General features: G+C 41.6%; 1 protein-coding gene across 2 annotated transcripts in view; it reads right to left on the bottom strand.

Annotated features, from left to right (window-relative positions):
- Positions 1-22,771, bottom strand: part of kdm5a (lysine (K)-specific demethylase 5A) — a 160,308-nt gene extending 137,537 nt beyond the window's left edge. For both annotated transcript variants that reach the window (XM_052029933.1, XM_052029934.1), the window contains exons 1-3: positions 22,199-22,771; positions 8,912-8,989; positions 5,080-5,202 (exon numbers count right to left, since the gene is read on the bottom strand). In XM_052029933.1, coding sequence (XP_051885893.1) covers positions 5,080-5,202; positions 8,912-8,989; positions 22,199-22,345 — 348 coding nt within the window. In that variant the 5' untranslated portion in view covers positions 22,346-22,771. The remainder of the gene's footprint in view (positions 1-5,079; positions 5,203-8,911; positions 8,990-22,198) is intronic.
- Positions 22,772-25,101: the final 2,330 nt, after the last annotated feature.

The raw sequence follows: 25,101 nt of genomic DNA, 5'->3' as shown, positions 1-25,101 counted from the left end.
CAGAGAAACATTCATTAAAATTCCCACTCATCTGCTATGGCTTGAGACCAGAACCTCAATATCTTTGTTCAGCCAGGGTTCCTTAAACTTGCCAGGTTTACCCTTCACCCTAACAGGAACTTGCTGCCCCAGACTCTTGATGTCTCACTCTTAAAAACCTCACGCTTGCCGTTCCTCCCTTTCCCTTCAAACAGGCTCTCCCAATCGACCTCTGCTAGATCCTGACTAATTCCCTCAAAATTAGCCCTGCACCAGTTTCAGACCCTAACCCGTGGACATGCCCTATCCTTTTCCATCACGATCTTAAAACTAATAGAACTATAGTTATGAGAGCCAAAGTGCTGCCTCGTTCCCCAATTTTGCACCCTCAGAGTAGGTTCCTCTATATATTGACTCAGGAAACTTTCCTGGACATGTTTCACAAATTCCACCCTGTCCAGGCCCTTAACACTCTGTGTGGGCCAGTCAATACCAGGGAAATTAAAATCTCCTATTAATACACTGTATTATTCTTACAACTATGACCAATAGTGGGGGGGGGGGTCTAAAATTCAGCCCCACTAGACTGCTGTTCCCCTCCTTGTTCCTAAGTTCTACCCATATAGCCTCACTGGACGATCCTCCAAGAATGTTGTCTCTAAGAACTGCTGTTACATCCTCCCTTATCAAAAACACAACACCCCCTCCTCGCTTACCTGTACTTCTGTCATGCCTGTAAGCATCTGTATCCTGGAACATTGAGCTGCCAGTCCTGCCCTTCTCTCAGCCATGTTTCTGTTATGGCTATAACATGCCAGTCCCCAGAATAAACTCTCTTTTCATGTTAATGCTCTGAAGATACATCACTACATACACTGAACTCAATTTGCTATGCTTCTGCCCAATTTTCCCATTGTTATTCTGAAGTATCATCATCATCTATGACTTTGCCAAGTTCTCTGCACAGCAAAACTTGCATAATCTGACATACTCAGGACTTTGACCAAAATAGTCCCATCTGCAAACTTAGTGCCATAGTAGTGCACAGTGGAAAAAGGTCGTCCAAGGTCACAAAAGGATCGAGATCAACTGGGAAAGTGGGCAAGGGAATAGCAGATGGAATTTAACTAAATGCAAGTGATGCATTTTGGGAAAAACCAGGCCAGGACATTCACTGCGAAAGGCAGGGCAGGGGTGTTGTTGAACACAGAGACCCAGGGCTACAAGTACATAATTCCCCAAAAGTGGTAACACAGGTAGACAGAGTGGTAAAGGCAACGTTATGGTATGTTTGCTTTCATTGGCTGAGGTATTGAGTACAGGAGTTGGGATGTCATATTACAGTTGTACAAATCATTGATTTGGCTGCACATGGAGTATTGTGTGCAGTTCTGGTTGCCCTGCTATAGGAAGGATGCGATTAAGCTAGACAGTGTACAGAAAAGATTCATTGGAATGCTGCCTGCACTGGAGGGCTTAAGTTCCTCTGGGACTATTTTTCCTCAAGTGATGGAGGCTGAGGGGTGACCTTATAGAGGTTTATAAAATCCTGAGGGGCACAGATAGGTTAGATGGTCAGTCTTTTTTCCAAGAGTAAGGGAGTCCAAAACCAGCGGGCTAAAAGGGGAAAGATTTAAAGGGGATCAGAGGGCCAAGTTTTTCCATTCAGACGGTGGTGGGTATAATGGAATGAGCTGCCAGATGAAGGTACAATCTGCCAATCAGAGGTAGGTACCATTAAAATTTTAAAAATACATTTGGACAAGTACATAGATAGAAAAGGTTTAATGGAATATGGGCCAAATGCAAGCAAATGAGATAGGCACTTTGATCAGCAAGGACAGGTTGGGCTAAAGGGCCTGTTTCTCTACCGTATAACTACGAATCTATAATTAGTCACTTTGTTCCTCATCACTCAATATTTATGGCATATTACTTCCCTCTTTGGACCTCCCCTAATGCATAACCTCATACTTCTCTGATCAAATTCCATTTGCCACTTTTCTACACAAGTGACACAATCTTTATCTTCCTGCAATCTTACATTTATCCTCAATGCAAACCACAATTTTTTTTAAACAGTATCAGCTAACTTTTTCATCATGCCCTCTACATCTCAGTTTATGTCATTAACATAACGATTAGAATAATCAAGCAATTGTGCACTAAGTTCTGTGCAACCTCACTAGAAATAGCCTTCCAAACACAAAAGCAATCATGAACTATTACCTTCTGCCTCTCAACACTAGTTTTGATGCAACCTATCATTCTCTCTTAGATCTCATGCCCTTTTCCAACAAGCTTGTGGACATGTCAAAAGCCTTGCTTACATCCAAATACACTGGTCTCATTAACCTCCTTGTTACCTCCTCAAAAGAATTCCAAAAGTTAGTAAGATATGACCTTCCCCTTAATGGAATGATGCTGACTTTCCCCAATTAATCACTGCTGTTCTACGTGGTTAATACTATTCCTTTGAATGGAATCCAGTAACTTATGCACCACCCATGAAACCAACAAGCCTGCAATTTAAGTTTATCCCTTCCTTCCTTTTTAAACAGTGTTAACCATCCTCCAATCCTGGCACCATCCCTATCATCAGGGTAGACTGAAAAATTGTAGTCAGACCCAGTGCAATTATCACCTCTATTCCTTTTAACAACCTAGGCCTGGTTTTCAAATATACTTTCAAAGATGCTAAATTCTAAATACTCTGTGTTACTACATTTATCCCATCCAATAATTCACACAAATTCCTTAACTACAACATCAGCATAATCCCTCACTTTTGTGAATATGTATCAAGAACCTTACCTTCAAACTCTACACAAGAACTACCCTTTAGGTCTCTAACTGGGCCTACTCTTTTAGTTATCTCTTGCTCTTTACCTACTTATGAAATGACTTTGGATTTCCCTTTGATTTCACTTGGGTAATCTGTCACGCAGTTTCTTTGCTTTCCCAATCTCCCTTTTAATTTCTCTCCTGAAGCCACAGCTCTTTCTTTGTTATGCTCTTAGTTTTTTCCCCACTTGTTTCCTTTTTTACTTCTATACATTGTGTCACCCAAGGGGTTCTTGACTGGGCTGTCCCACTTTTGTTCTTTGGGAAAGATGTTTGCACTGAACTGTGGTAGTCAGAAGATTAAAAATCCATCACAACTGAAGAATGGACAGTGTGTTCGTCTGGAGGTGACTATACACAAGAGTGATTAATGGTCTTTGAAGTTCTGAGAATAATAAGCAATAACAACTTAACTGAAGGAGAGGGTCTTTGGGATAGATTGATACTGTAAAATAAACCTATCTACTGCTGGAACTGCTATCTACAGCTGAGAGGGGGAATGTTTAAAAAGAGATTTATGAGGCAAGGTTTTTTTTATATTTACACACAGAGGGTGGTAGGTACCGGGAACACACTACCTAGGGAGGTGGTAGAAGCAGATACAATATCAATGTTTAAAAGGCATTTAGACAGGCACATGAACAGACAGGGAATGAAGGGATATAGACCATGTGTAAGCAGATGGGATAAGATTAAATTTGCATTATGGTCAGAACGGGCATTATGGGCCTGTACTGTATTACGTAACTAGACTGGTTTGAGGTAGAGGACAATACCCCACTGCGTCATCCTCTCAGCTTCACTAGCATACACGTAATTTGGAAACAAAAACTGAAAATGCTAAGAACACAATCAGTCAAGCAACATCTGTCAAAAGAGAAACCAGTTAACATTTCGGGTCAGGAATTCTTCCTCAGAACTTGGAAAGGGAAGTTAAGCTTACTTTACTCAGACCCAAGGTCTCAACTGTAATAAATTTGAAATTGACCAGCTGGCTGTAGTGAGACAAGAAAGAATGGGTCCACCCAAACGCAACTCCAATAGCAACTTGGCCTCAGCAGCAGGCAGAAACACTGACTGTTACCATAAAATTAAAAGCAATCAGAGGCTTCGGACAGAGAAAAAGAACTACCCGATTAGGCCACAGATCCCACATGGGGATTGAGGTTCTTGTATGAATGGTCAGGAGCAATCAATCCCACTCTCTTCTGTACTCAAGTGGCTCCATACTGACAACTAATATGCCACACATTTAATGAAGTAGAAAATGGAGATGATATTGTGGCAACCTATAGCCCAGCTGCAACGGGACAGAGGATGATGAAAAACATCAGACCTGGAGTGGACTATCAATGTGGTACCATTTCATTGAAGAACAGTAGAAATGGAAGGGAGATGTGTCCTGGAAACAGGATTTAACTAGTTACCGAACTCTGGACCAGCATGAGAACCTGGAACCAACACTCGCAAGGAAAGACCCACTCTCCCTCCCCCAGAGTCTGGGGTGAAAGCCTCTTATTTGTGTTTAGATAAACCCATGTTTCCACATAGCTTCATTGTATGATCTTTCGAACAGACCACCCCTTCTGATGGCTCTGAATGTTTCTCTAAACAGTAGTGCCACTCACCACCATTTTTTTTCCCCCAATCTCATCTGCAAATTCTGTAACCAGACACATTAAGTTACAAGGCCTGTCCCTCTTTAAGACACATTTCAATAATAGCCAAAATATCCTACTTCCACATGTCGATTAGTGCCTTCAATTCACCTGCCTTACTCACTATATCCCTGCATTCATTTGACCTTGCGACTCGACTGCCATTTGTGGAGATCATGGCCAATCTCACAGGAAGTTCAACACTGCTTTCCCTTCTAGTCATGGTAAACTTTTACTCCCTCTGTCATCAATGATGATGGATTTGAAAAGGGGTTGGGGGGGGGGGGGGGGGGGAGTACCCAAGGGGCAATAGCTTACAATAAAAACTGGAATGGGGATGCCAGGAAAAGGTTAGTTTGTCAGCAGTCAAATTGGAATAGGATCAAAGCAGGAAGTTGGGAATGAGGATTAGTTGCAAAGGAGGCGAGATGAGAAACGAGAGAAATAGTAGCTCATTATTTGTGGATAAATAAGGACACGGATAGGGTGGAACAGGGTACTAAAACTTCAGTCCTTTAATTTTGCTCTAATCATATAGACTGTGCAGAGAAAAAATATATAATCAAACTATTTCCTTGAAGTGGGATGAATGCCTGACCTTACTGAGTGTGTACAAATCCAACATTTTCCTCTCAACATGTGGGATTTTCAGCGTGGATCCCTGCAGATCCCAGAATTTTGAAATGTGATCTAGAAAGTTCAACTTCACTCGGGTCTGTGCCTGAAAGCATACAACACAACCTTGTTCAGTAAGGAATATTGCTGAATATCTAAATACCATGTCAGTCCATACAATGTTGCATTAATTTCCAGAAACACTTTTGTCATGAAGTTACAAGCATTAAGCATAACTTAAATATATAAAAACCTAGAAGGAAAACATTAAATTGAAGAACTGAGACAAGGTTATTCAACAGGTTTTTTTTTATTATTTTGGACATTCAGTTGATTGGGAAAAAAGACAACATTTTTCAGAACACGCAAAGCAAGATGTAATCAAACACTTAGCTGTTAGGTGATGGATCAATTCCTACCAAGGTCACTTTTAATATTGTCTTTTCTACTGACAACTTTACATAGAGAAAAGCAATAGCATTAAGTAATTAAAAGTTAATCATAAATTTAGTTTAATCATCATTTGATAACTGCAAGATTCTTTAATTTTCTAGTGGAAAATGCTTTCCTTTTTCTAATTTCTAACATAATGTAATATTCTGATCATACTCAAATCACTTCCACTCCAATCTTCAACTTCGTCCAGGCATAAAACGCTCAGGTTTCTGCAGTGCTCCCGTTCCAACCTCTTGCACATACCAAATTTCCTTTATCCCACCTTTGGGAACTGTGAGCATATTATAATATTTTTCTTCAGATACAATACCATGATCTGGGCTTTTCCATGTCTGGCTCTCCACCTGCTCTTGGCATTGTTAACTTATTCTGAGTCAGTTCTGGGGCACTACAAAGGACATGATTCAATCATAGTTCAGTGTTCCAGGCAGAGCTGCAGATCCAGAGTGGAATAAATAACCAATCCTTCTGTCTGTGGAACTACCCAAAACCTTGTACTGCCACAAGCCAGTGGAACAGAGAATCAAGCCATCCCCTGGATTTCAGTGAAGGGAGCCAAGTCCTGGTGTCTGATTCAAACACCATAGCTGTGAGGCATTAGGCCTCTCTGCATATCACTGTTGGATTCAACTGTTTTAACTAGTTTTTTTTAATGTGGAAAGAGCTTAATACACCAAGTGGCTAGACAAGGAATGACCGCTTAGCTTATTGGTCCATCCATCATGTGATTGTGTGTTTTCTCATTGGTTGGTTTTGCCACAGGTATCTAATAGGTTTTCTGATTGGACTATTGTTAGCTAAGGAGTTCCTCTTATCTCAGGTATAAAAGGTGTTGTTTTTTGTTAATCACTCTCTTGCTTCTCTCTCTCGCTTATCTTGCCTCTATCTCTCCCCCCTCACTTCCCTCCCCAGCCCTAGCTCATCTCTAGTTCCTTTTGTCTCGGCTCATCTCCGAAACCCCATTTTGAATACATTGGATTGTGAAGCCAAATATTCATCATCTCATGGTGTGATTCAGTTGTGAAACTGAAAATAGTATCACCTTTATCTTAATTCCTTCATTGGACTGATCTTAATAACAGGAGTGGGCTACTGAGGCACACTCAAACTGACTGGTGGGTGCTGGCAGTGCGAGGGGTTGGAAAACAGTAACAAGAACAGGACCCTACCCTTCACAAGCTTTTACCAATGACCCCAACATGCATGAACCATTTACCGGACGTTTCGCTGGACTGCAAAAATAGTGTCTAAGGTTTCATATGTCCAGTATTAATTGGTGGCAAACTGAGTCTGCCAGCATCTCGAACCCCACTTGACTCAGAAATCAAACTTTACGCAGAGAGCCGCCTCCTTCCCCAGCCTGTTCCGTTCCAGCAACTGACCATCACAACAAAGCAACAGATTAATGAGCATCAATGAGCATGATTAAAGCATTAATTATTTATTAATCTGTAATACCCCCACATGCATGAATTGTGTTTTAATGACAGTGCTGAATTTTACATAACAGCAGATCAGATTCATTTGAAACTTAGAAATTTAATAGGGTAAACTTCAGGATTGCAAGGTAAAAATGATGGTTTCAGCCAGTAGACTTTAGGACCAAGGAGAGATCGGGGCACTATATCCAGCTACCCGCAGAATCCAATGCATGTTGAACCTCCTTTCATAGAAAAAATGTGCTTATACTTTAACATGCATGATTATAGCATTAAAAAAAAGTGTTCTTCATACATTTTAACCAAAGTTATTTGACAGCCCTACAAATAACCCAAAACATCTTTACTGCACAATTTTCATTGCGTAATGCCTTTAGCAGGTACTTCACAGGGATGTTATAAAAACAAAAAGTTGACACCAAGCCACATATTAGGAATGAAACAAAAGATTAGAAAGATTCAAAGCAGAACATTTTAAGGAGTACCTTAAAGGAGTGAAGAGGTAGAGGTGGAGGTTAAGGAAAGGAATTCCAGTTCGAAGGTGCAGCTGCCGATGGTGAAGCAATAAATTTGGCAATGCACAAGAGTACAAAACTGGAAGAGTTAAGATATACTGTCAAGTTACAGGTGGAGGCGATTACCAAGATGGGGTGGCGTGAAACAATGCAGAAAAGGTAAGAAAAGTGAAAAATGGTGAAAAGGGGGAAAAGTGAAAAAAAGTGAAATGGGGAAAAGAATAAACTTGGTTCAGTCTAGGATCACCACCACCTTCTCAGTGGCAATGAGAGATGGCCAAGCACGCTGGTCTTCCAACATCCACATTCCAAGAATGCAGGATTTTCAGCCATAGAGAAGCCAAGTTGTACACCTTGCAGCAAAGGAAGTCAAGGGATGTTTTGATAGAGATGTTGAGACTATGACAGGCTAGGATAAAGTGGACTAAGAAAAGCTCCTCCCAGATGGACTTCAGCGGTTCAAGTTGGTTCACTGTCACCTCCTCAAAGACAGTAAGGGATGGGAATAAAAGGCCTGAGAAATGAATAAAAACACTGAATGGTACCAAGAGTTGGTGACATTTAAGAGGGTTGGGCAAGAGACATGGAGTGATGCAAAGAAGAAGGTAAATTACACAGTGAATGGCAGTGACCTGGAATTCATTGCCTATGAGTAGTGGAAGGAAATTGTTATCTCTCAAGGGAACTATATTTGCAGGGCCATGGGAAAACAGTAGGGAAATGGAATTGAGTTGTCTGCTCTGCAGAGCCAGCATGGTTTGGATGAGCCAAATAGCCTCCAACTATGCCATAATGATTCTATGACACTAGTGGTTAGTATGTGGAGCACAGCCCTGAAGAATGGCTGAAGTGACCAGCATAGATATACTTTGGGGGAAGCTAGATTAGCGTGAGAAAGGAAGAAGATCACAAGAGAACACGTTGAGATGTTTAGATGCAAGGAGGAAAGAGGCGGCTCGTGTGAGCACAAATGCCGGAAGCTTAAAACACCCGGGCTAAATAACCCATTTCTGTGCTCCATTGCCTTTTCACCTCTTGGCCACTGTGCCAAATTTTTAATGTTTCTCTACAGTCCTTGTCCCAAACATTGGTTCTCTTCTACCTTGTTCCCATGCTCTCTGCAAACTCGTCTTCTCCAAGAGACCCAACACTTGCTCCTACTCCCTCCAAACTACCGACCACTCAACTTTCTTACATGAGCTAATGCTGTTAACTGTTCTCTTCATCAAACCAGTATTCACTCCCTCACCCCCACTGCTCATTGAAATAGACCCCAAACAACAGCGCTGAACTCAATAGGTTTCAGATGATGGAAACAAAATGGCAAAAATCATGTTTAAGTGAAAGAAACATTATACAGTAACAATCTATTCAGGCTTCCCCAGAAATGCAAATTCCCTCTCACCTCCAGCTCATTGAGTCGTTGAATTCTTGGTGTGAAGTGAAAGTTTTTCACCTCACAAGCAAAAGGCGGTTGCCAATCCTGAAAAACAAAAAGAAACTGAAAGCTTCCATCTTGAGCAAAATCCCCAGCATCTTTTCAACGGCACAGAGAAATTTTTAAAAATATTAGATCCTCAGCAATCCTTGAAGACAATATACAATTCATTTCCATTGTAAAATTATTTCCTTAAAATTAACTCCACAATTCAATCACGTTAATACCACAGAATTCCATATTAAACTGTCAGTTGAGGCTTAGTGGCACACTACTTTCTGAGTCAGACAGGTGAAGTTTAGGTCCCACTGCAGAATAGATAATCTTGACTGACACTTCAGAGCATTACTGAATGAATGGTGCAACATCAGAGATGCTTCTTTCTGCAATGGCATCATGCTTGGACACAAAAATGCTGAAAAGAGTTCTCTCTGTAGTTCTGCATAATATTTATTCAGCCATCAAAATTAACACCTTAAATTGTTATTCTTTCATTACTTTGTGTAGAATTTATTATGCGTACATTGCCTGTTCTACATATCACAATGACGGCACAAAAAATTTCCACGATGATATCAAGCTTTGTAACGCTGTAACGTCTTTAAAGATGCTGCAAAAATCCATGTCTGCTCCCAGCACCTCTCAGAAGTCTTTCCAAACTTCAATGGTACGTTATCTGAATATTTTAAAAATACATGCCATCCATTATCAGATAAACATGGTTTAACATAAAGCGTAATGGAGCCAGATGATCTTACTCAACTTAACTTAATTTTTACCATGTGTCTTACTGCATCTTTGACATAGTCAAAGATCCCAAAGCACTTCACTGTAGCATTAATAAAAAATTACTGCAAGCCAAAAATAGTGGGATTAGGTCACAGGACCAAAAGCTTGTTCCTTAATACCTACCTCAATGGCAGTCTCCAAGGAGGGAGAAAACATAGAAAATAGCAATAGGAGCAGGCCATTGAACCCTTAAAACCTGCTCCGCTCAATACGATCACCTGAAGGGAGAGGGATTTAGTGAGAAAATTTCAGCGATAATGGCCAAAGGCAGCTGATAGCACAATCATAAATAGAAGGGCAAAGGTACTGGGGCCCAGAGCTGGAAGAATGTTGAGTTCTGGAACCCATAAAGGGCTGAAGTCTACAAACGTGGAATGAAGGTGGGGTGAAGAAAGAGGCAATGGGTGGCAATGGGGGAGGTGGGGGGGGGGGGGAAGAGGGGAGGCAAGGAGAGGCAATGGTCATAATTATTGTAATTTCACACAATATATAAATAAACCTAACCAGTCTCTGGTGGATATGGTGTACAATGGACAATATAATCGGTGTGCAAGACAATATAATTTGCTTCTTAAGCTGCCAAAGGTTGTAGAATTCTCAGTGTCCTGGCCTAATATTCCTATCGCAACACTTGAACATTTTTGTAATAGTCTCCATTCACTTGCACTTGTATGAATTTGAGTTGTGTAAATTGGGTGCAGTATTTGTATGCAATAGAGTCACAATAAGTATCTCATTTAATGTGAAGACACATGACATGCAAGTCACGTCAAACCAAATCACACCACCACTGGTTGAAATTTTCTTTAAAGCTATATAAAAATCTTTAAAATATCTATGGTATTTGTAACTTACAGTTAAGAGGCTGTTAGATTAGCATAAACAACTTATCTTTTTGGAAGGAATCCCACACTTTCTCACCTTATAGTGTATTGGTAATTTCAGTCTGCAATAACATAGTTCATCTTAGTTCTCAAGATAGCCCATCAAGCCACTGATCAACAATCAAAAGCTGTCAACAACCTTTTTTCCCCTAGAAATAGCAACAGATCACAGCCTTGCCAGCAAAATTCTCAAACCAAGACAGTCCCCAGTACAGCTAAACTGTTCACCCAATCAACTTGTATCTGCTCACCACTGCCCAATACCAGCACACTCATAAACTGTCTTACCAGTACTCCAACCAAACCAACCTCTCCAGTACTGCCTTACACCAAATACTACTCACCAACACTGCACTGCACAGTATTCAGACCCGGACCATGCCCAGTACCATCAATCCTTAATGCACCATATGTAATCCCAAACCCTCCATTTCTCACTACTGTGAAAGCCTGGCATCTCCAAACCAGAAGTATTCAACAGGCATCAGCTTTCAACTTAATGAGTATTTTGGATTGCTGAAATATTAAAGAAACTCAGCAGACAGGCAAAAAGCCTGTTTTCACAGGAATATAAACAGAAGCAGTTAAGTTTATTCCTAAAGTACCAAGAAACCCAAATGTATTAGATCTCCAATCCAAAATACATTCTGAAAATAGCCAGACTCCAAATTCTATGACAAATGCAACCCTATGGGGAAAATTTTACCATGTTAACGGATCCAATGAACACATGGAAGATACAACAGAATTAGAGAAAAGTATCAAAGTGAGATAACACTCCCAATGTCTGCCTGATGCCCAGTTTTATTTTTAAAATCAGAAGGCTATGGCCAACAAAATTCAACCGTACTCTCAAGCTTACTAGTGTTCTGCTGCTCCAGTATTAACTTACGTCTTAGTACTAAAGGAGTGGGCTCATGCTGCCTTCTGCGGTAGGATAACTGGGCTGTAAAAATGAAGCAGATGGAACTCATCAATTACCAAAAGTAGACAAATTATGTGAGATTTAGAGAACAAGTAATTTCCAATCTGTGTTAAGACAAATCAACCCTGCTGCAAGCAAGTTTTTCATTGCACCTGTGCATACATGTACTTGTGCATGACAATAAACTCAACTGTGACTGAATGTTTTGCTTTTTAGTTAAAAACAACTGACTTGTACTTCAATCTCAAGATGATTAGAGTCAATACCCCACAAAGATCTAGAAATGTCACTCTTGAAAATGCAAATTGATTCCCAACATCAACAGCTTTTTGATGTAGAGGATGTCCTAGATTTTCACTATCCTTGCTTAATGACATGCTTCCCGATTTTACTCCCAAATGGCATAGTTCTAATTTTAAGTTTTATTCTCCTTTGCTCAGGATTCTGTTACTTTAATTAGTATTTTTCTTTGCCTTTTTACAACACCCCTCAACACCCCTCCATACTTGTTCACCATCAGCCTAGTTTTTTCACTGGCCTGCTGCAATAAACAACCTGTGTACAATACCAGAATCTCCAGGCTGCAGGTCTGCACATAAAACATCAGCCATGTGCAAACCACATGCTTCCAATTTCAAGGGAGCACATTTTTGTTTAAAATGTTCTTCAAAAATACACTTACTCTGAATTTTGCCTTTGAATTTACTTTTCTGTTGTAAACACCATCTTTTAGGTGACATACTGCTTTATTACTGACCTTTCAGACCAATGAAAAAGATTACAACAGAATGGATATGTCAATTTTTGATTTAATTTAAATTTTACTTACAGCGTGGTAACAGGCCCTTCCGGCCTAACGAGTCCGTGCCGCCCATTTTAAACCCCCAAATTGACCTACCCGTACGTCTTTGAAATGTGGGAGGAAACCGGAGCACCCGGAGGAAACCCACGCAGACACGGGAGAACGTACAAACTCCTTCCAGACAGCGACGGGAATCGAACCCTGATCACTGGCGCTGCAATAGCGTCAAGCGAACCGCTATGCTACCGTGTCACTGCCCTATTTTAGGAGCTGAAAAATAATTTTGCAAGTGTCCCCTCACAATGGAACATAAAATACAGTAAACCTCAAAAAATCCACAATTCAACCAATCGTAAATCCTGCATCTGACTGACCAGGTGACGTTTGCTGAGCTCCCTTCCACAGCTTCCTGAAAGTGGCCACACAAGTCAAAAGGGTGGTAAAGGCAGCATATGGCATGCTTGCCTTTATTAGATGAGGCACCGAGTTCAAGAGTCAGGAAGTTATGTTGCAGCTTTATAAAACTTTGGTTAGGCCATACCTGGAGTATTACATCAATTCTGGTCACCCCAGTTCCCAGTCTCCCTTTAAACTTAAATGGTTCAGTGGGAAATTTATTTTACTATTGTGTGACATCTAAGAAAACTGAATTGTTTTGGTATTAATATGAATAACATCAAGTAGTCCGTAAAGCTAGCTAATCCAGCACCCAAGTCCCGAGCTGGCTGGTTTAATCAAGAGTTCTACTATAATTTGTCCTTCATGAACTAAAAGTGAAACCTTTCACACCAATCAGAAATTACTCAGCTTATTCAATTAAACACAAAATTAATTGACTAAAGGATTGAAAATAATACCAGATAGCAAATTAATACCTTAACTAACATCTCAGAGCCTTTGTTTTTCTTGCAATAATGTGTGCCTAATTAAAGAAAGTTTATTTTTAAAAAAAGTCTTACAGAAAACTGAAAAACTCCTGATGGACACGAGTTGAAATCTTAAACTGCTCAAACTACTTTTTCCAAACAGATTAGCTTTGATGCTGCACGACATTATTAACAGTAATATGTTGGCGGAATTGATTGGTAATCACATCCTACAGCACACTTATGCAACAGATTGGCTCATATGATTTCTGGGTCAGAAATACATGAGGTCATTTCTACATTAGATGTAGGATGGAGAAAACAATACTAACAGTCCCTGGCTGGAACAGGGATTACTTTAACCAGAGGCATTGTGAAGCATATTGCATGCTATATTGCCCCCTTGGTGTCAGGGAAAATTATATGCAGGGGAGGGTGGGGGAGGGTGGGGTGGGGTGGGGTGGGGAAATAGAAATTGCCAGAAATCACTACCCATGTTCAACTCACAAGACGGGACAAGAGCTGAAGACCTGCAGACAGATTCAGGCGTTAGAAAGGAGCAAGGCTTCAAAGATGGTAATCTCTACATTAATCCCAATGCCACCTGCCAGTAATTACAGCATTTAGATAAAACAGGTGGAATTGCAGCTGATGGAAATGTACAGAGGGGTGGGGCGAAAGGGGCGAAGGCCGGGGAAAGAGGGACCAACAGAAGTCTGCAGCTCAATCAGGCGGCAAGCAAGCTTTGAGGGGAGGTAACTAATACTCTAAAATGCAGAAAATACCCATCTGTTCAAGAAGCACCCGTGAAGTGAGAAACAGATACTACTTGCTCGACAAATGTTTGTTGTATTTTCTACTTTCATTTTGAGACTTCCAGCCTCTTCAGTATTCCCTGTTGTAATTCTATAACTAATTTGAGATAGGGCATGACTCAGGATGAAACATTAAAGGAGTAATGAGGTCCAAAGTGCCGGGACAAAAAATAGCTTTAAAATATGTAGTTCAAAAGTAAAGGAGATCAGAAGAGATATGGGGTGAACCGCAAAGAAATTAAAACCATGTTTGAGTTGCAGGCATACATAAATTGCAATATGGAATATAATAGTGATAACAGACCCCCATCTCAAACAGAAAATTGTGCAATTACGATTCTTGGCTCGAAGGAACAGTTGACCCCTGTATTAAAGCCGTTCGGGTTACAGAAATTCACCCTTACAGAATTCACAAGTCACTACCCAAAAATTTGAAACACAATAAAAATCACTGTCACGGAATTTATGTGGGGGGGGGGGGGGGGGGAGAGACGTAAACAAGACAACAACAATACCCCCTCTCTCCCCACACAAAGTGTTTGCTGACACATGCAGATGACGCACTTTATAACACACGGTGTCCTGTCTTCAGTAAAGACATGGAAGGAAAATGAGAAGTGGTGGAATAGGGACAGGAGTCTAAACAAAGATAGGGTATGAATGATGACAACATTCATCCACAAGAATTGGAACCGATTTAAATTTAGTTTATAAAATTATTCTGATGTCTGCTTAGTGTGTTAATCTAAGCGCAAGAGGGCATAGCAAGGTACTCAGACCTATAGAATACACGTCCTATGCCACATGAGAACTCCAGCTCATTTCCCATGTCTTGGGCAACCACAGGTGCAGTCAGTGCCATCACTGGAGAAACCCAAGCAACAGCTGGTGACACTGTATTTCATCCACAAGGCCGAGTATTTCATTTATAGCCTGTTTCAAGAATTCAAGAGTGCAGAGAAAGAACAGGCAACTGTCAGAATGATAATAAAAAGCAGGCAGGTATTTCAGAAGACCTTAGGGCATCTCACTTAAATCAGCCTTTGGTTCTGAATAATGATGGTGAGAGTATTTCCTTGGAGAGTGCAGCCAGAGCACAGCATGATGGGTTTACAGGGAGGGAGGAGAAATGTCCAGGGAGTAATAGTTACTGGGGATTTTATTGTGAGGGAAGAGGCAAGCTGCCTCCCAGTGCTAAGGTGAAAGACATCATCACTGGGCAACCCTGTTAGGAAACGATTAAGCACAATCTCAAAGCCAGTAACGTCCAGATTCAGTCCCTGTGTCATACACCAGTGAGAATAGAAATAGAAAAAGTAAATGAATGCTTAGCTGAAGGAGAAAGTGCTTTATATTCCTGGCGTACTGGGACTACTCTGAACAGTGGGATTTGCATAGGGAAAAAGACTGCTCAGCTGGGTCAGGACCAACATACTCACATAGGGGAGGGTTTAAACTGACAATGAGGTGGAAAATTGAGCTTAGATTTAGAAAGGAGAGAGGCAAAACTGGGAACACAGAAGTGAGAGTTAGAAGGTCAGTAAAAATAGAAAACATGGTTAGAAAATAGACCAAAAAAAGGTCTGGCTGTTCTTAATGGCAAATACCAAAATACCAGCACAGAGTAGAATGAAAAAGAGGGGCCACAAAATATCACTGGTGAACAAGGTTAGAAGAAATCCCAAAGCTGTTTACAAGAGGATACCCAATAAAGAGTAGGGTTCATTGGGGACCAAAGGGGCAATCTGTTCATGGAGCCAGAAGATGTGACTGAAATCTTAAATACTTTCAATTGGTATTCACAAATACAAATTTGGGATATTCTACAGTATGTTATACCCATCAAGGCATCTAACACCACCTTTTTAAAGGAGAATAAATCTCCAAGAACTGATGAGATGTTTCCCACATTGCTATGCAGAGCAAGGCGGGGGGGGTGGTGGTGGTGATGGGGTTGGGGAAGGATTGCTCGGGTCCTAACAGGTGAGATACCAGATGACCAGAGTACAGCAAATGTGGTATCTTTATATTCAAGAAAACCAGCAGGAATAATCCAGGTAATTGCAGGCTGGTGAGTCAAATGTCAGTGGTAGGGAAGTTATTAGTTAATATTCTGAGGGACAGAATTAATCTACACTTGAAAAGGCAGGAGTAAAATATATTAATGAGGATGTGTAGTTGATGTATGGATTTCAGTAAAGCCTTAGACAAATTCCAGCATGGGAGACTGGTCCAAAAGGTTAGCACCCACAGGATCAAAGGCCAGTTGGCAAATTAGACCCAAAGTTGGTTTGGTGAGAGTTGAAGGTTGCTTTTGTGACAAGCAGTAGGCCTCCTTCACCACCTTGTCTATCTGTTGCCACTTTCAGGGAACTATGTACTTGTACCCCCAAGTCTGTTTTATGACACTTCCCAGGCCCCTGAAATTCAATGTGCATGTCCTGGCCTGGTTTAACTTCTGTTAAGTGCAAAGTGATGCATTTTGAGAATAAAATTGACAATAATGATTTAGATATGAATGTGGAAAGTATGATTAGTAAGTTTGTAGATTACACAAAAATTGGTGGTGCTGTTTATAGTGAGAATAGTCTGAAGTTACTGAATTAAATTGATCAACTGGCAAGTTGTGGGATGGGGGAAGCAATGACAGATGGAATTTTATCCTGATAAGTGCAAGGTGGTGCATTTTGGCAAGTCTGAATAGGGTACAATATATATCATGAATGGTAGAGTTCCAGGGAGTACTACAGAGCAGAGGGTCCTTGGTGTACAAATCCACTGATCCCCAAAGGTAGCAGCACAAGATAAGCTAGTGAAGAAGGTATAAGGGATACAGACTTTATTTGTCAGGGCATAAAATATAAAGTTGAACTATAAAATCCAAGCTCTTTTAAAACTCTGGCTAGCCACAGCTTGAGTATTACATGCAATTTTGATCACCACACTATAGGAAAGATATGAATGCATGGAGACGGTACAGAGGAGATTTACCAGGTCATTGCCTGGGATGGAATGTTCCAGTTACGAGAGATTGGATGGGCTGGGTTTGGTTCTCTTGGAGCTGAAGAGGCTGTAAGAGGACTCAATAGAAGTATACAAAATTGAATGACAAATGAAATTTAATTGAGCCCACGATGAAATGATACACTTTGGTAAAAATAAAGAGAAAATGAAGATTAAAGAGCAAAGATCACACTAGCACCTCTACTTTTCCAGAAGGCTACAGAAATTCAGCATGTCCCCATTGACCCTCACCAATTTTTATAGATGCACCATTGTAAGCATCCTATCCGGATGCATTACAGCTTGGTATGGCAACTGCTCTGCCCAAGACTGCAAGAAACTGCAGAGAGTTGTGGGCACAGCCCAGTCTATCACAAAAAGTAGCCTCCCCTCCATTGGCTCAGTCTACGCTTCCTGCTGCCTTGGGAAAGCAGCCAATGCCATAGAAAACCCCTCCCACCCCAGTCATTCCCTCTTCTGCCCACTTCCATCAGGGAGAAGATACAAAAGATTGAAAGCACACACCATCAGGCTCAAGGACAGCTTCTATCCTGCAGTTACAAGACCCTTGAATGGACCTATTGTATGATAAAGATGAATTCTTGATCTACCTTATCGTGGCCCTTGCACCTTACTGGTCTACCTGCACTGCACTTTCTCCAACTGTAACACTACATTCTGCATTATGTTATTGTTTACCCTTCGTACCACATCAATGCACTTATGTATGGAATGATCTATATAGTTGGCATGCAAACTAAGTTTTTCACTGCATCATCTGACAATAATGAACCAATTAATTACAAAATTATATCAGGTGAACTAAGAGCAACACGTGATTACACGCACAAGTCTTTGAAAGTGGTCTCCTGCTGGTTGGCAGTATACAGGACCTATAAAGAGCAAAAGAAGTCATATTGAAGCTTTAAAATATTGCTTTGGTCACTGGGCCCAATTTCAATCACCGTAATTTAGGAAATATGTGAATGTCCTTAGGACATAAAAGATGGTTGCAGGGATGAGGGATATCAGTTTCGACAACTGAAGTCGAGTTTATTGTCCTTTGAGCAAAGAAAGTTGAGCGGACATTTGTTAAAGATGTACAAGTCCATGATCAGTTTAGATAAGAAAAATAGAAAAGTCTTTTCTAATATCATATGGTTCAAAGACCAAGATATTGTCAAAGATTCAGTGATGGGCTAAAGATCAAGGAGATGAAAGGAAAAAAAAACTTTTATTGGTAGAGTGGGTATAACCAAAACCATCTGAAAGAGTGGTGGAATTAGTCAGAAACCTTGAGGGAAATATAATCTGTAGGACTATGGAGGAAAGTGCAATGAAGGATTATGGGTCTAACCAATCCCTCTGGGCAAGAGGAGCCCAATGCCCACTTCTGCCTTAACAATTGTTTGATACTGAGAGATCATAGACTGAAACATCAGAATGGTGTTTATAGACATGTTCAGGAACTTTACATGGGAAGATACAAAGGACTTGTGGGAATTATGACAGTTTAAAATACAAAATCAGCAATTAATATAAAGAATTGATATCAGCTTGTTTCTTGGCTTTGGATGGTCTGTGGCCCCACAGAAATTAGATGCATCTAAAACAAAAAAGGATGTACATTTTAGAATTAAAGCTTTAAGAGATTAAAATATTTTGGCCCAAGACTCTGTGCCATCTTAATTGGTGGAGCAGATTCCAAACGTAGACCTCTAAAGTATCAAGGCTGTCAGCACTTGTCACAAGATGCACACCTGTCTGATACAGTCTCTAATGTTATACTTGTCACAGGTCATAAGACTGCTTCAACACATTTATTATGCATCTGCCATAATTGAATAAACTAACTCTAAAGATTCTCTCAAATTAGTTTGAGTTGTGAATCATTTTAAAGTCTAACACCATTCACAGCCTTTGTAAACATGGGAACCATGCCAGAAAACTGTTCAAAAAGGCAGAACTCTGACAGAAAACCCAGTGGAGAGGAAGTTTCAGAAATAACAATGATAATCACTTGGAATTAAAAGGCAAATTCTATTTCACAAAGCTGATTTAAGTAGTAACAGAGGGTTGATGCTGTAAAAGGCATTTAATAATATCACAAAACTTGGTGGGGGGGGGCAGAAGAATGGACAATAGCTGTGTGAATAGAAAACTGGTTGAAACACTAGGGAGAAAATTCCATTAAAGACTGGGGAGAAACATGTCCCCAACCTGTACTTGAGTATAAGAATGAAATTTCAAATTTTGCAGATGACACGTTTAAAAAATATAATAAATGAAGAACATAGTAACAGATCAGGAATGTAAACAGACTCACAAAATGTTTACAGAGTGATGCTCTTTACTGAAATCAAAAAACTTTTGGCAAGAAAAAGAGGGATAATAAATTAATGGCACTTACTTAAGGGGGGTGCAAAATAAAAAGGGGCATGGGAATGAAAAAATAAATTGCCAAATGTTGAAGAGTTAGAAAAAAATAATTACTGAATGTTTGGTTTTATGGTGGGCCAAAGGGCCTGTATGGTTCTATTATCAGGGTACTCCAGATGAGGTTTGGCCTCATCTGGAGTACTGCATCCTATTCAAAACAAAAACAAATGCTGGAAGTACTCGGCAGGTCAAGCAAAAACTAAGTCAATGTTTCGAACTAAAATATTAACTCTCTCTTTTTCCATAAATGCTGTCTGACCTGCTGAACATTTGCAACACCTCAGCTTGCAGATTTCCAGCATGTGCAGTTTTTTTTTCCAAATTTTGCTTTATCATTGTTTCCAATTCTTGATTTAAATAAGATATCAACACCTTTAAGAGGTTCCAAATGAGATTTGGCAAAGTGATACCAGGAATGAGGAGAGTGCCCCAAGTATCTTGGGTAGTTAAGGGCATTTAATAGAAGGCAAATTCCAAGTCATCATAATCTCTGCAGAGGCAAAAGGGTCTTCTGTGACTTTCAAAAGCTGAATTTCATAGACACCTGAGCAAAAATCATTTTGAGAGTTTTGGGGAAAAGGGCAATGGAATGAGACTGACAATTACTTTATTATGACTCATGGACCAAATGATCACAATAATTTTATGATTCAAAATACAAAGAACTTAAGCAGAAATCATTTCCACTTGCAAAGAGTAACTAAAGGATTTATTTAAATTAAAACAGAAAACATTGGAAATACTGAGCAGGTCAGGCACGATTCAATGACCTTTTATCAGTTAATTGACAAACCCAAGAAGGATTCCCCGCCCCCCCCCCCCCCCAAGAAACAAATGCAAAGATCATTGAGAGCTGGAAACATGGGAAAAATTGATCCAAAAAACTTTCAAAGCAATGAATAAATTAAATCAGAATATCCGCAGGATGTGGGGGAAAAGGCAGAGGATGGCACTGATTGAACAATTCTTTTGAAAGAGCTGGCACCAGCTCAATAACCCTAATGAACTATTTCTATGCTGCAGTGTGATGCCACTGCCTAGTAGATAAGGCTCTCACCCAAGTCAGAAGCTTGAACATTCAAGTGGGACTCCATCATATCAAGAACGAGACACAAAAATCAGAAAACCAGAGAAGAGTAATGAAAACATTACATAAGGACTGTGTTAAAACACCTCATTGTTTTGAATACTGTTAAAAATGTCTCTCCTCACAAATACCAAGACAGAAGGAGACATGCAAGACACTTCCTTTATTTGTTGAGAGGTCACACCAAAAATACATAGAACTCACATCAGATCATGGCAGCAGCACCCATTTCTGGTCACTACATCGCAGGATGTGATAACAGAGGCACTACAGAGTACATCTATGAGAATGCTGCCAGGGATTGAGACCTTGAGCTACAAAAATAACTGCCAGACTAAAGCAATTTTCCTTGCAACTAAAGGAAGAGTTAAATCGAGATGCTAAAGTTAATGAAGACTGTTCGCCAACAACACATTCATAAAACAGACTTGGCATGGGCACTGCAGATGGTGCCCTTATCACCAAAACATAACTATGACTAAGCTTGAACAAAAAGTAATGTGATAACAGCCAGGTAAAGTGTAACCCTCAAAACTGTATAATTCTGAGCTGGGAGCTCAGGCTTTTTACGCAACAGAAAATGCCAGAAATTGTTAGCAGCTCAGGCAGCATCCCATTATGATGAAAGGTTATTGATCTGAAACATTAGCTGTTTCTCTCCCCACAGATGCTGCCCAACTTGCTGAGTATTTCCAGCGTTTTCTGTATTTTTCAGTACTGTAGTTCTTTGCTTTTCTGACTTGCTCTACTTTTGCAGAACACACAGCCTCTATTTATGTTGTATTTATCACTGGAATGGTGCAGACTGGATGCCCACACTAGTTGTAATGAATCTAAACTTGTGATGAATCGTACTTCCACACGATGCACAACTTGATGTTTTATACATGGTTTTGGCCCCAGGACACTGACATTGGAGGCAACTTCTACAGTCCCTTGTCAAAACTTGGGGTAGACAACACGTCTTCCATTTAAGAAATTCTCCAGCAGTTGCCTTCCCACAATGCATGTGCCCAGAATGATCTATAGGCTATTGATAGGGAGGGAGCACTGCGAAAATACACCCAACTGTTTCTCAGGATGGCAAATCAGCCACATTGAAGAGGCCAGGCCTGTATTCTCCAGTTTAGAAAATTGAGAGATGATCTCATTGAGCATACAAAATTCTTCAAGGACTCAACAGGGTGGATAATAGGGAGGCTATTTCCCCAGTCTAAAATCAGGGGTCAGTATCAGAATATGGGACAGGGCTGAAACGAAGAATTTCTGAGGCTTGTGAATCCCTTGGAATCCTCTAACCGCGGCTGTGAAGATTTAAGACAATGATTGTATTCAAAACTGCAACTGATGATTCTCTCTGGGTGTTGGAGGGGGCATATAGGAATAGTGCAGGGGATCAAACAAAGATGGTGCAGTGGTAGACGATCAGCCGTGACCTAGCAGATTGACGGAGCAAGCTCGGGGCCGAATAGCCTGGCCCTGCTCGTCCTCGTTCTGCAACACAGGGCCGGCTCCCCAGCTCCTGCCGCCCACCGAAGGGGACCTGTGACCACACTGCGAGCAACTGAGGCCCAGCCCGGCCACACCGACCCACACTTGCACCTAACTTCGGGGGGAGGTTGGGAGGGGTTAAGGGGCTCTCACCTTAGGCGGGCGAATTTTGCAGATGCCGCTCCTCTGGGCGATGGGCCTGATCTTGTTGATGTAGGCTAGCGGCTCGCTGAATTCTTCCCAACTCGGCTCGAAGACCGGGCACTCGGGCGGCGGGATGAACTCGGAGAAGATCCACATGACTGCGGCCCGACAGAAGCCAGCGAGCGAACGATCCCGACACAAAGAGTGGGCCGGGGTAGGGAGGGGGGTGGGGTTGGGGTTTGGAGGGGGTGGGGAGGGGGCCCGGGGCTGGGCCCGTCCCAGCGTCGTCCGCCGCCGCCGGCCCCTCAGCACGGCCTCGCCAGCACGCACGCAAGGCCGGGGCCTCCCGGCAGAGGCCACACAAGCGCGGGGGGTGAGGAGGAGGAGTGTCGGAGGCGGCCGGCCCGCCCGCCCTTCCCTCCGGGCTGCCCTCCGAGCCCAGCCTTGGGCGCGGACGGCGGACGAGGAACGGCGGCGGACCCGAGCCGCAGCTCCACCGAAGCCCCTCGCCGCCTCACCCACACAAAGCCCGCCGCGCGAAAATAGTCCGCACCTACACCTCGCCCCCACCTCCTCCGTCCGTTCCTCCCTCCCCCCAGCCCGCAAGCCCCCGCCGCCTCGACGCGCACCCCTCCTGCGGTTATCCCGATGCCACCGCGGGCTTCGGGACACGCACTGAGGCACCGGAGTCGATGTTTTCAAACGGCGGAAGGATCAGACGTTCCGCACCCGTGTATGGTTTAAAGATCTCTTTGTGGCGCCGATTGGCCGACGCTGCAACGGCGCAACGCTATTGGCTGTTCCCCGCTCAATGCCGATTGGCCGCGCTGGCAAAAACAAAGCCTTTCATTGAGTGAAAATAAAGCTTCCGATTGGTCCCTTCAGAGCTCACCCGCGAATGGCGCGACCTGATTGGTCAAGGCTGCCCTCCGAAGGTGTGGTCCAGGTAGTTCCACTCGCAGCCTTCGCCCAGTTGTTTGCACTTCTGCGAAGTATTGTTCCAGTGCCATTCTGAATGTCAGCCTTTTCAGCAGCGTATTCCAAACCACAGCAAACTGCGGCAAAATATTCTCATGAATTCCCCCGAGTCTTTTGTCAACAGCTAGTCGATGCAGTTTTTCCTCATTTATTCCTTTGAAATCCTACGTAATGTTGAATACCGGGAGGCTTGGTTGCAGAAGGGCAGTTTGTGACAGTCACTCGAATAACAAGGACCCAACTTGCTTTGACCTCAACCTGCATGCTCTGCAAATAGCCGGTGTTGGATTTTAGGAATCCACAGAAACACGTCCCACATCCCTCAAACTTTTCACTTTCCTTCATCCTCAGAAGAAATAACTAAATTATAAAAAAAAACAAAAACTGCTGGAGATAGCAGATCAGACAGCACATAGACACTTAACACTTAAGATATTTTTTTTCAGTTGATTTCCAGCATCTGCAATTTTTTTTTGCTTTTTGATTACTGTTAGATAACTCATTCCTAACTCTAGAAAATCTCAAATCCATCCCAAGGCCTTTGGATCTTTCTAAAATACGCTGCACAGAACTGGGCATATTACTGCAGCCGAAATCTGACTTGTTAAATATTTAACATAACTTTCTTGCTTTTGATTTGGAGCATGGTCTCACTCTTTCATTTTTTTTACTCTCCCAGAACCTGTGACATGAGAACATGCCACTGCCTTTCAGGGCCAGAAAGACAACATTTCAAGAAGGCAGCTCACCATCACCTTCTCAAGGGCCATTAGGGATGGGCAATTCAATGCTGGCTCAGCCTGCAAAACCCACATCCCTTGAATGAATGAAAAAAAGGAGTGCCCAATAGAAGCATCCAAATAGGAGTCCACGAGCACCCAAAATGGAATGGTCGACGAGAATGTCCAAAGGGAAGCACCCGAACATGAGTACATAAACTGAAGTACCCAAACATCAATCCCCAGACAGGGGAGCCCAATCCAGAGTGGTCAAAGAGGGATGTAAAAGCAGGAGAGCACAAATAGAATTGCCCAACAGGAGAGGGCAATCAGAAGTGCCCACAAATAGGAGTTCCCAAATCTGTATGCCGAAGCAGGAGTGCTGAAACGTGAACACCCAAAATGTAGAGTCCAATACAATTGCCTAAAAGTAAGTGCCTAAACACAAGCCCTCAGATAGGAGCACCAAAATAGCAATAATGCATTGCTGAAGAAGTTTGAACTTAGAACTGCTTTGATGAAGTCAATCAAAATCTACTGTGAAGTTTCTTTCTCTTTCATGGACCTTGACTAAAACATTGTTTACCATCACCATTAAGGTTCTTTGTGGTGTACGAAGGGACTTTCTCAAGTAAACAACACACTTTCTGGAAAGAAGGTACGTAAACTGCTCCTTTTCCAGTGGGATGCATGGTTATAACATTTTGTTATAGTGCAGGATATTGTTTCAGTCAAGTACGTACAAATTTAGTGCAAGCAGTAGAGTAAACAAATGGCATAATATTTTAAAACTGTAAGCTTAAATTAAAGTGGCTCTGATGCATCTTAGTATTCCAGTTTGTAATGACAATGGAAAAATGTTGTAAAGATTATTAAAGTAATTACAACACAGTGCAAGGTTGAGAAGCAAAGCTGGTTGTTGTAGTCACAAACAGGTCTCTTCAGTCAGTTAATGATGCTCCCTGCAAATAATATGAAGTAGAACTGTGTTGAAAACTTGCAAGACATAAAAGACAAAAATAGCAATAATTTAGGCTGTGGGACTGTAGAGTTGTATTTGAAACAGATACCTTGAGACAGAACAACTACATTAAATCTACCAGCAATATGCTAACAGAGAAACAAGAAATGTAGAGCAAAAACACAGTTAAGAGATAAAGAAGACAAAGGAGGGGTTGAAATATTCAAAGAACCATGCTGCTGAAGCAAGCAACA

The sequence above is a fragment of the Pristis pectinata genome, chromosome 15, assembly GCF_009764475.1.
Source record: "Pristis pectinata isolate sPriPec2 chromosome 15, sPriPec2.1.pri, whole genome shotgun sequence".
Taxonomy (NCBI): Eukaryota; Metazoa; Chordata; class Chondrichthyes; order Rhinopristiformes; family Pristidae; genus Pristis; species Pristis pectinata.
This window is presented reverse-complemented; position numbering and strand designations above follow the sequence as displayed.